Source organism: Nycticebus coucang, chromosome 5 (genome assembly GCF_027406575.1).
Source record: "Nycticebus coucang isolate mNycCou1 chromosome 5, mNycCou1.pri, whole genome shotgun sequence".
NCBI lineage: Eukaryota > Metazoa > Chordata > Mammalia > Primates > Lorisidae > Nycticebus > Nycticebus coucang.
In genome coordinates, this window is record NC_069784.1 from 4,113,627 (window position 1) to 4,126,138 (window position 12,512).

The 12,512-nt window shown below is 36.0% G+C and overlaps 1 protein-coding gene across 14 annotated transcripts in view; it reads left to right on the plus strand.

Moving 5' to 3' along the window:
* The window catches only part of LRRC7 (leucine rich repeat containing 7), a 626,043-nt gene that overhangs the window by 340,039 nt on the left and 273,492 nt on the right, over positions 1-12,512 (plus strand). For all 14 annotated transcript variants that reach the window (XR_008380264.1, XM_053592544.1, XM_053592545.1 and 11 more), the window contains one exon: positions 11,207-11,296. Coding sequence is in view for 13 of the 14 variants with exons in the window: in XM_053592544.1 (XP_053448519.1) it covers positions 11,207-11,296 (90 nt within the window). In the remaining variant the exon portion in view is untranslated. The remainder of the gene's footprint in view (positions 1-11,206; positions 11,297-12,512) is intronic.

Consider the following 12,512-nt stretch of genomic DNA (forward strand, 5'->3'; position numbering starts at 1 on the left):
TGAGATGCATTAGTTAAGAAATGCCATGGGACAGTGGGACGCAGCCTGTGATCCTGTTGACAAATTTTAAGTGTCGTGTAGTGACAAAGGCCTATGAAACCCAGTAGACTAAGAAACCATAAATGAATGGACTGGAAGAGTCATGTACCTGAACCATAATATCATTGAACCATGTGTTTTTATCACATAAAGCAAACAGTAGAGTTTCAGAAAAACTCCTGTCTTGTGTCCTCATGGAATTGGGGAGTCTCGGAGTAACGGAAGCCATTGGAAAGGCTTTCAGGGCATGGAGGGTTTTAGAAGATACAAAGAAGCTAACCAAAGAGAAATTGATGGGAAATTTGATACGGATAGAGTTAAAAGGAAGGCGTAGGGAGCAGATTTTCTGTGGATGGTGGGAAGAGGTTGTAGCTGAGACCAGGTATGAAATGTGGAAGATGAAAGGGAAGTTTAGCTGGAGGTCTTCACACTGAATCCTTTATGAACTAATTTGAGGTCTTTAGTAGGAAATGTAGAACATTAAGCAATAAAATGTGTTTGAAAATTATAATTTTTCTACCTTAAAAGTTAGAATATGGAGGGTAAATAAAACAAAACAGGGCCCTGAAAAGCTGTCCCCAAATTCTTAGACCAAAATGCAATTTTTTCAACACTCAATGAAATAGATGTTACTACTCTCTCACACCAGAGCTAAAACTATGTCCCTGACTTGAGTCGTAAAATCCAGAATACGTGTTGAATTGTTTTATTCCCAATTTTAAAATTCAAATAGCTCATCTTATTCAGGAATAATGCTAGATCTTTGGGAATGAAAGTCAGGTGATGAATTACAGATTTCATGAGTTTAAAGTCTATGCTCATGCTGGATATGTCTCTGAGTTCCTCTTAAAAGTGTAACTTTTTAAAAGATAAATAAATGTGATATAGTTCATCAAAAATGCATGATACTATAAACACCAATTTGGAAATGTATAAAAATTAGAGAAAAATCAATTTAAATAGTCATGTTTTTTAACATAATTTACATACAGCAAAATTCATACTTTTAGGTATTCAATGAATGTTGAAAAATGTGTACAGTCACAGAACCTCTGCATCACCCCATCAGTCCCATCACCCAATGATCTGATTACTCTCTCCATTGTTTTGTCTTTTCCCAAATGACATATAAATGTCATATTACTTGTATGTCTGACTTCTTTTACCTAAAATAAAGATTTTTAGATTTATTCCTTTTTTTTTGTAGAGACAGAGTCTCACCTTATCGCCCTCAGTAGAGTGCCATGGCATCACACAGCTCACAGCAACCTCCAAATCCTTGGGCTAAGGCGATTGTCTTGACTCAGCCTCCCAAGTAGCTGGGACTACAGGCGCCCGCCACAACGCCCGGCTATTTTTTTGTTGCAGTTTGGCCGGGGCTGGGTTTGAACCCGCCACCCTCGGCATATGGGGCCGGCGCCCTACCCGCTGAGCCACAGGCACCGCCCTTTTGCCTCAATGATCAGTCCTTCCTTTCCCTTTATTGCTAGGTGTAGGACTCTTTGTAACAGTATAACAGATACATTATTTGTGTATCTATTTATAACTTGTTACACTTTGGAATGTCTTCAGTTTTCCAATAAGGCTGGTATAAATGATGCCCCGGTGTTTGTCTGGCATACCTTTTTGTATCCATTGGGTAAGTACCTAGGAGTATTTTTCTGAGCAGTGTCCCATGTGCATGTTTAAGCTTATTGGAAACTTCCAAACTGCTTTCAAGAAAGCCATTCAATGGTGCAACCCACCAGCAATATATTAGGGTTTCTGTTGTGCTCATCTTTGTCCAAATTTGGTTCTATCTGTTTTTCAGTTTTTTCTATTTTAGCTAGTATAGTAGGTGTGGCTATATTTCACTATATTTATAATGTCTGATTATTACATCTTTCCACGTGCTTATTTACAATCCGTTTTGCATCTTTGGCACAGATTCAAATATTTTGTCCATTTTCCTTAGCTTGCCTTTTTCTTACTGAATTGTAAGAATCTCATATTCTGGGTGCAGGTGCTTAGCGAGGATCTCTGAGCAGATATCTGCTCCTCTTCTGTAGCTTATCTCTCTTTTCTAAGTAGTACCTTTAAAGTAGAAGTTTTACATTTTAATGAAGTCCGATTTAATACTTTTTTTAAGATTTATGCTCTTATTTCCTCCCTCAGAGATTTTTGCTAAACTTGTAGTCATAATGGTTTTCCCTTATGCTCTTCTCTGAAACTTTCACATTTTAGGTTTTATCCTCAGAGTTGATTTTTGTGTATGTGAAAGATGTGAGGGTCTTGACTCATCCCTCTACCCTGGCTCTCTAATAGTTTCAGGGCCTCTTGTTGAAGCAGTCGTCCTCTTTCCATGGAATTACATGGATCCATTGTTATAAATCAGTTGATCACATGCGTCCATTTCTGGATTTTTCATTTTGTTAGGTTAATCTATATGCTTATCCTTACATGAATTATATACTGTCTTATTATAATTTACACTATAGTAAGTCATGAAATCAAGGAATATGAGTCCTTCAACTTTGTTTTTCTCTATTAAAAATATGTGGTCTAGTCTATTCCCTTTGATCTTCTATATCAGTTCTGTAACCAGCTTGCTAATTTCCACAAAAATGTTAAAACCCACCAGAACTTTCGTAAGGATTATAGTGAATCTGTAGATCAATTTGAGCAGAAACAAAATCTCAGAAATATTGAATATTGTTATCCCTAAGCATAGTAGATCTCCACACTTATTTAGGTCTGTTAAAATTCCCTTGATCAATATTTTATAGATGTCAGCCTACAAATTTACTTACACATTGATTTTGAATGACATTCCAATCTTACATTCCAGGGATAACCCCTACTTGATTATGCAGTATTGCTCTTTTCACATATTGATGGCTCTGATTTGATGTAATTTGTTAAGCATTTTTCCATCTATATTGATAAGGCATAATAGTCTGAAGATTCTTCCCTTGCAATTCCTTTGTCTGATTTTGCTATCAAGGTAAAACTGGCTTGATAAAAAGAGTTGGGAAATCCTCTATTTTCTCTGAGCCTTTGTATAGAATTCATGTCATCTATTCATTACATATTGGAGAATATGTGAGTGCAGCAATCTAAGCCTGGAGTTTCATTATGAGAAAGTTTTTAATTACAAATTTAATTTTCTTAATACATGCTTATAGGGCTATTCAAACTACCTATTCATTCGTGAGTTATATTTAGCAGCTTGTGTTTTCCAGGAGTTTGTCCACGTTATGTAAATTTTCAAGTTCATTGGCATATCATGAGTTAAAGAGTTTCTTTACTGGTCCTTTAATATCTACAGGGTATCTAGTGATGCCCCCTTTTCCTTCCTGTTATTGGAAATTTGTATCTTTTTTTCTGTTTTTGCTTGGTTAATCTGACTACACATTTTTAATTTTATTTTATTTTCAAAAAACCAGATTTAAGTTGCACTGATTTTTCTGTACTGCTTTTATGTTATTTTCTTTGCCCTATGAAATATGTAAAGTATTAGGTCATGAAATCCTACAATATAAAAGTTAGAGGTTTGAGGGTTAGCATTGCAGTTTTATGTCTAGTGAATTTATTGTGAGCTTTATATTATAGCCTGAACATCTTAACTAAATCACTGATGAAAATTATCACAATCAAATTGAAAATGACTATGCAATGAGGAAGCCCAGAGCTAACGTTGCAGAGAACCTACCATGTCCCAGGATCTTAGGGAAACTATTTCCTTTTTTTATTTTCACAGCAATCTCATTATACAGGAAGCTATTACTACTTATTTACAGATAAAGATGGATGAAGTCAGTGTTTAAATTCCTGAGTTCCTTACTGTATTTAACCATATCTGAAAAAGCACTTTTATGCGGTAATAAATTAAAATACACATTTTGAAAAATTTAATGCTCAACAACGAGGAACAACTAGTAAATTATAGCCATGGCATGTCTCCTGGGATGACATGAATGTTACTGTACATTCATGTGGGGTGACCGTATGCCTAAATCATCTCTGTTTACTCTTTTTGATTTAATATTTATTTAATAATGGCTCCCTTTTAAGTTTTTATACAGCAAAAGTGAAAGATAATTATAAATTAAAGGGACAGATAATGATACAAGTTTGCAGTGATGTTAAAACAATTAATAGGAGATTGGAAAGACATGCGTGACAATTGCAGTCTCCAGCTCTGCTAGAAGCCACAGATGTACCTAGATTTAAGGATAAAGTTATTTTAGCCACTTAGTGACTAGATGTGTGCTTTTCAAATGGTCTGATACTGATTGCCTTTTGTTTTCAAAGGACAATTATAGATACTTTACTCTTAAATGCTAAAATTCTTTATCCTCAAATAATTTATAATTTACCTTAAGAATAGAAAATCTCCAGTACTGGTATAAAGCATAGTTGGTGAGCCTTTTACTAAATCTATAAAGAGAACCCTATAAGGAAATGAAGAAGACATTAATTTTGAAACTAAGTGCAAAGTAACCATTCAATATGCTATGTTGACGAAAATAAAAAATATAGCTGCTGGCCAAGCACAGTGGCTCAGTCTTATAATTCCAGCACTTTCGGAGGCCAAGGCAGGAGGATCGCTTGAAGCCAGGAGTTGGAGACCAGCCTGGGAAACTCAGCAAGACTCCATCTCTACAATAAAATTAAAAAATTATCTGTGTGTGGTGGCATATACCTATAGTCCTAGGTACCCGGGAGTCTACACCAGGAGGCTTGCTTGAGCCCAGGATTCAGAGTTTCCGAGAGCTCTGATTGAGCCATTCACTCCAACATGGTTGATGTACACATACATATAAAATATAAGCTCTTCACTTTTAAGAAGAAATGTCCAACATAAAATGTCAGTACATCTTAGCTAATAACCAGATGAAAAACTATCTTACTTTATATGCTTGTTTTTTATACAATCTATTTTAAATAGTACCATTTTGCACTTGGAATCTGAAAAATGTGGTTAATTCTTAAAATAAGAATTCTGTGAAATAAGCCAGGTTCTTCTAAGGCATAAGCATTGCCAGAGTAGTGATTAAAAAATATGTTTCTGATCAAGGAATTTGTATTATTTCACATGAGGAGCAGTGGACTGAGGGAAGCTGAGTCGTTCAAAATGTACCCATAATGCGAAAATCAGCATTTTAAAAGCCTCTTAACTTATTAGTAGTGATGCTTTTAAATAAATTATTAGATTGCTGCTTTAACATTCTCCTACTTTCAGATGCATCATAATGCTCTTCTCATCTGAAAAGTCATAAACAATGCCTTCTTCTGAGTAACTAAAGAAACTAAAGACATCAAAGGAAGACAGTCGTTAAATGTCAATTGATATCTATTTAACACCAGAAGCCATTATCGTAAAGACTGTCATACCATCCAGATGTGAGCTCTAATGCATCACAACAAAAGAAAACAAAGGGAAAATTAATGACACACCTAAGGTCTTTTCTTAATATCAGAAGATCAAGTTCAGACCTTTGAGTTCAGCATTCAAGGCCTCTAAATTCTGCCCCCTGCTACTATTCTCAGGTGTCACCTTCTGACACTCCCAGTACACAGTGTTTGTTCCACGACACGTCCACCCCCGTCGCCCTTCTCAGGGGTCGTCTCACCCCTTCCTTTTAAAAGCTCTAACTCTTCCCCTGCCTTCCAGCCTTTCTTGCCTTTCTTACTTTGAAAACAACAGGCAATCAAAATCAGAATGTTTATTGCAGCCCAATTCATAATTGCTAAGTCATGGAAGAAGCCCAAGTGCCCATCGATCCACGAATGGATTAATAGATTGTGGTATATGTACACCATGGAATATTATGCAGCCTTAAAGAAAGATGGAGACTTTACCTCTTTCATGTTTACATGGATGGAGCTGGAACATATTGTTCTTAGTAAAGTATCTCAAGAATGGAAGAGAAAGTACCCAATGTACTCAGCCCTACTATGAAACTAATTTAGGGTTTTCACATGAAAGCTATAACCCAGTTACAACCTAAGAATAGGGGGAAGGGGGAAAGGGAGGGGAGGGAGGGGAGAGATGGGTAGAGGGAAGGGGATTGGTGGATTACACCAGCGGTGCATCTTACAAGGGTATATATGAAACTTAGTAAATGTGGAATGTAAATGTCTTGGCACAGTAACTAAGAAAATGCCAGGAAGGCTATGTTAACCACTGTGATGAAAATGTGTCAAACGGTCTATGAAGCTAGTGTATGATGCCCCATGGTCATATCAATGTACACAGCTATGATTTAATAAAAAAAATTAGATTATTCTTCACTATCTGCTTTCGTGAGTCCTATCTCTCTTAAGAGCAAACATAGAAACATGATCTGTGAAACCATACCCCAAAAATCCAACCCCAAAATACAAATGATACATTTGCAACAAAAATAACCAACATCACATCAGTGTGTGGTGAGTCTGGGCACTCATCTGATGCTCACGTCACTGATGGGTTCTGGGAAACTGCAACTTTAAGCAAAACGATGTACATCAGCTGCTGGAATAGTGTCACTTCCTTCAACACTGGTTTGTGAAAACATTGGTGACAAAAGAAAGATCGATATTTTTATTCTTGTTTTGTTTAAAGTTTCCAAGAACTTACTGGTGACATTGAGTGAGAGTTTTCTCCTGAGAATGTGCAGAGAATCGCTATTAATCAATATAAAGATATCAGTGGTGTTTAGTTTGGATTCCCAGAGGCAAGTACTTAGAATACAAGGCAAGCAGCAGCCTTGCATTTAGGAGATGATCCCAGGGACGCCTGTTGAGGGTGTGTTACTAAGCCCCTTCCTAGCAGGGGCCACTGGACCTTCATCCCTCCGGAAACTCTGGGAAAAGTGTGAAACACACATGCAGAGCTGTCAAACACAGTGGGAGGGGGAACCACGATATTTATATTGCTGATAGTTGTTAGCTGAGGACTGTTCCTGAATGACAGTAGTTCCCTGAAATTGTAGACCCCCACTCCCACGAACAGAGCAGGATCCAGCAGGATCCTGAAAAAGAGCCTCAGAGAACAGGGGAATGGCAATCAGGAGTTGCTTCAGGGTGCACCAAAATAACACAACAGGGAACTGAAGGTGGGCCATCAACAGGAAAATCGGCAAAATAAGTTAACGTGGAATTCACAGAAGAGGAGACACAAACTAAGAATAAACTTACGTTCATAACTAATCAAGGAAATGATGATTTTTACTATTTTACATCTACCAAACTGGCAAAAGAAAAAAAAATCTAACAAAACCAAGGGTTAAGAAGGACATGCAAAAATAAGTCCTTAATCATTGATGCTTTGATTATACATGTGTGGAAATACGCTGAATAAAATGTGGCTACATCTACTAGGGCTAAACTTGCATTTCCTATCATACTATTCTAGTGACGCTGCTTCTAGGGAACAGCCTAAGTCATGTCTTATAAAGGTACACCACTAAGTGTGTTCAAAAATATTCACAGAAGGAATGTTTGCAATACCAAAATGAAAAGCTAGACATAGCTATAGTGCTCAGTAGAAAGAAAATGGTGAATAATTCGTGTATTCGTATAATAGAACAGTACTGGCTATGAAAGCCAATCAGTGCCATCAAAATGAATGAATTTTTGAAAACATAATGCTATTTTTTTATATTAAGAGGGTACAATTGTTTTTGTTGCATGCTAGCTGCAATAATGCTTGATTGAGGAAGGGCCATATGTTCAACCAACACTTGAATTGTGTTCATTGCACCTGTTAGGTAGGTCTTACTCCCTCCACCCCACTCCCTTCTCGAATTCCAAATTATTAGACAATACTCATGGTGTTTAGTTTTCTTTTTCTTTTTTTTTTGCAGTTTTGGCCAGGGCCAAGTTTGAACCTGCCACCCCCAGTATATGGGGCCGGCACCCTACACCATGAGCCACAGGTGCCGCCCTGGTGTTTGGTTTTCTATCTTGAGATTCTTCACATAGCATAATGGTCTCCAGTTCCATCCAAATTGCTACAAAAGACATTAATTCATTTATTTTTATGGCTAAGTAGTACTCCATGGTGAATACACATATATCCCACATGTTAACGTGCTCATGAGTTGATAGGCACTTGGCCTGATTCTACATCTTTGCAATTGTGAATTGTGCTTCAATGAACATTCAAGTGCAGGTGTCTCTTGACAAAATGACTTTTATCTTTTGGGTAGATTCCCATTCACAGGATTACTAAATCAATGCTGTTATTTCTTCAAGAACCCTCCAAACTTTTTGCCATAGAGACTGAACTAATTTGCAGTCTCACCAAAACGTGTAATCGTTCCTTTTTCTCTGAATCCACACCAGCATCTGTTGTTTTTGCACTTTTTAATAAAGGCCATTCTAATAGGGGTAAGGTGATATCTCACTGTGGTTTTAATTTTCATTTCCCTGGTGATTAGTGACCCTGAGCATTTTTTCATATATTTATGACCATTTTTCTATCTTCTTTTGAAAAAAACTTATGGCCACGTGTTTAGCCCACTTTTTAATGCAGTGTTTATGGGGGGAGTTTTCCCCTTGCTGATTTTTATTTTTATTATTTTTTTTTTTTTGTAGATTCTGACTAGTAGCCCCAGATATGTATATATATATATAGCTTGAGAATATTTTCTCCAGTTTTATAAGTTGTCTGTTTTCTCTATGGATTATTTTCTTGGCTGTGCAGAAGTTTTAAATTTAATCCAGCCCTCCTTATTTATTTTTGTTGTTGCTGTAATTGCCTTTGGGCTCTTAGTCATAAGTTCTACACCTAGGCTGATACTGAAAGAGATTTTTTCCTACATTTTATTCTAGAATTTTTATGATTTTATGCTTTACATTTAAGTCTTTTATTTTTCTTGAATTGACTCGCGTGAGGAATGAGAGATGGTGGTCCTGTTTCCTTCTTCTGCAAGTGGCTTCCACTTTTCCCAGCACCACGGACTGAACAGAGCATCTTTTCTCCAGTGTATGTTGTTGTCTGCTCTGTTGAAGATCAGTTGACTGTAGGTGGATGATTTTATTCCTGGGTTCTTTGTTCTCTGCCTGGTCTCTCTTTTTGCACCAAGACCATGCTATTTTGGCTATGACAGGCTTCTAGTCTGGTAATGTGATATCTCTGTGTTTTTACTTAATATTGCTTTGGCTGTTTGGGTTCCTTTTGGTTCCAAAGGAAATGTAGAATTTGTTTTTCTGGATCTATTAAATATGGTGGCAGTATTTTGATGGGGATTACGCTAAATCTGTAAACCACTTTGGGTGGTGTGGACATTTTAATGGTGCCGATTCTGCTGACACACGAGCACATGTTTTTCCCTTTGTGTCATCTCTAATTTCTTTCCTCAGTTCTCCTTGCAGAGATCTTTCACCTCCTTGGTTAAGTTTATTCCTAAGTATTTTCTTTGTAGCTATGACAAATAATAGTATTGAACCTTTGACTTCCAGAATGATTGTTATTGGTATATGGAAATGCTACTGATTTGTGTCATTGATTTTGTAACTTGACATTTTGCTGAATTTACTGATCAATTCCGGGAGTGTCGCATTGGACTCTTTGGGATTTTTTTTAGGTACAAGATCATATTATCAGCAAAAGCAACATTTTGACCTCCTTTATGTCATTCTCTTGTCTGCTCTTGAGCTAGGACTTCTAGTACCGTGGCAAAAGTGGCAACAGTGGGCACATTAATGTTCTTCCGAAGAGATGCTTTCAACTTTACCCCATTTAGTTCTAATGCTAATTTTTATAAGCCTCAGGGAAATGCACAAAGAATGATCTTATTTATACAATGTTCAAAAACATGCAAAACCACACATATTTTAGGAGATGAAATCAGTATTAGCTGTTTAGAAAGCAGAATAGTAAATGTCATTCAGGAATGTGTGGGGCAAATAGGAAGATGTAGTCAGGGAGAGGCACTCAGAGGGATTCCAAGGTACTGGTTCTCTTCCTTCATTCTGTGGTAGGTGCACATTTATTCTTTTATGTATAAAATATTTTATAACAAAAGATTGGTCAGAGGAAGAAACTATGTCACGAAACTCAGCTCCTGGGATATCCCAGTATGGGGAGAAGAAGGAAAAAGAAAGAGGAGGAAAAGAAAGAGGAAACAGTCAACTGTTGACAGGCAGTGTGGGGCAAAAAGTGGAGCGAGGCTAACAGGGGACTTGACTTCTGAGGTCAGGGCAGACCTGGGCAAATACGTTTTCAGTAACACAGTTGGGGTACATGGCAGAAAATAATAGTTTGAGTGCCAGTAAAAAAAAAACAATGAGGATAGGCAGCTCCTTAAATAATTTTGTCAGTAAATGCTAGGAAAAAGCTAGGTTGTGACTTGAGAAGGCAAAATTGAAGACTATTTAAAAGTATTTTATGAAAGAGCATAATCTGAATTAAAAATTAAAAATGTTTAAGTAGAAATTGACTGATAGGAAAAAAGTCAATCCCCTTCTAAGAAAAAGCCTTCTGGGAAATCCTGGAATTAAATCTTTTTTTTTTTTCAGTGAAAATGATCCAATATTTCAAATGATTACTTTATCTAATTTCCACAATTTTAACAAAGGAAGTTTTCTCAGTTTTTAATGTCTCATAACCCTTTATGATTTGATTTAATTATTCTATGTTCTTCTTCATTTTTAATCAATATGAGTTAGAACAGTTTGAATCATGAGGTACATAGATGTGGAGGTTGCATTAAAGAACTTATCCGCAAAGGGGACGACGTACCCCTTCCCTTTTACATGGGGCAGCTCTGACCTTCACTGTAACAAACTGCAGGCAAATTTTGATGATATTCTTGCCTATGTATGTAGATATTATCTTGAAAAAGGAATATTTTAAAATGAGAAGACGTTCCACATAATTTGAGATTTCTGTAAAAAAAGTCTTAACTGGCGTGCGTGAGGTTAGGCCGGCAGTAAGAGAGGACACTGCTGACTTCAGCAGTGACATAAACCTCAGGGTAGAATAGCACGCGGGTGGGGAAAGCCCACTTATTTTAATAATAGGCCAATTTTTCAAGCTGTAACAACATGCTCAATATATTTTCTCAATAATACCAAGGGAGAGTTGAAAATGTATTTTATTTCTATTATTTTTTCTCCTTGTATATATACACTTTTTTTGTTCTGTTTCTATGGCAACTTTGATACAGTGACTAAACCTTTAACTCCTTTTTAGACTCCCTGATGGCTTCACGCAACTTCTAAACTTGACCCAGCTTTACCTGAATGACGCCTTTCTTGAATTTCTTCCAGCCAATTTTGGAAGGTAAGAATAAGAAATTTAAATTATGCAATTTTATTTCCCCTTAGGTAAGAGCTTTACTAGTGCCAGTAGCTGAGACTTCAAAAGTGACAGCTGTGATTAAAGATAGGCCTCATTATTATTCAATAAATGAGATTCTGTTAATTAATGAAAACTTCTGCAAAAATTAAAGTAAAATTAGGCCCTTACATAGCATTAATAATCAAATAAATTCTAGAGGAATTAATGAGATAAATATAAAAAATAAAGTCAGAAATGATCTGGAAAGAAATACACATGAATATTTATGGCTCTTGGGTTGGGAAATACCTTTATGGCCATAGAAATAAAGAAAAATATAACAAATGAATAAGTTCATTTGATGACCTATAGTACAAATAAAATAATAACAGAAAACCAAAAAAATCAAAGTCAAACAATAAACTGGGAAAATATTTCCACCACATTTGAAAAACAAATTATATTTTTAACATAGAATTCTTATCAGTGAATATGAAAACAAAGGTCTCAGGGAGAAAATGAATGAATGACAAGCGTAAGTAATTCGTGATAAAACAAACGGCCGGTGAACACATGAAAAAGTATATCTGCACAAATAGTAAATTATAATAAAGTTAAAATGACAATAAAAGGCTTTTATCTTCTAGCGAATTGCAAAACACTGTTTCTAGAGTACAAGGACAGAGAAACTCATGTCCTGCTAACAGGACTGAGGATGTTATGACCTCCTCAAGGAACAAGCTTTGAAAATTTTTGAAAATATTTACAACCATCTTATTTGTAATTCATCTCTAGAAATGCCTCATATCATCATCAGACATCACAGGAAGGTTCATAACAAGTTTATTTTTTGTTATTTACAATGCAAAAAAGTAGAATCCCACATCTGTGTAGAAGATTGGTTGAATTTATTATATATGAATTATATATATATTGGTTGAATATATGCATGTGATAAAAGACTAGTTCTTTAGAAGTGAAATTATGGGTAATTTTTATTTACACCTTTATTAAAGATATGTTTAAGTTAAACATAAAGTTAAGTAAAGTTAAAAGCTGTGACGTTTTAAATTTATTGTCAATTGCATTTATTTAAATAATCATCTTTGAAGTTGTTCAAATAACAGACTGGGAATAACTGGATACCTATCTGTTGATAGGATATTAAGGAGGCAGTGGAAAGATGACATCACTTAACACATAGCAGCCTCCGTGTACA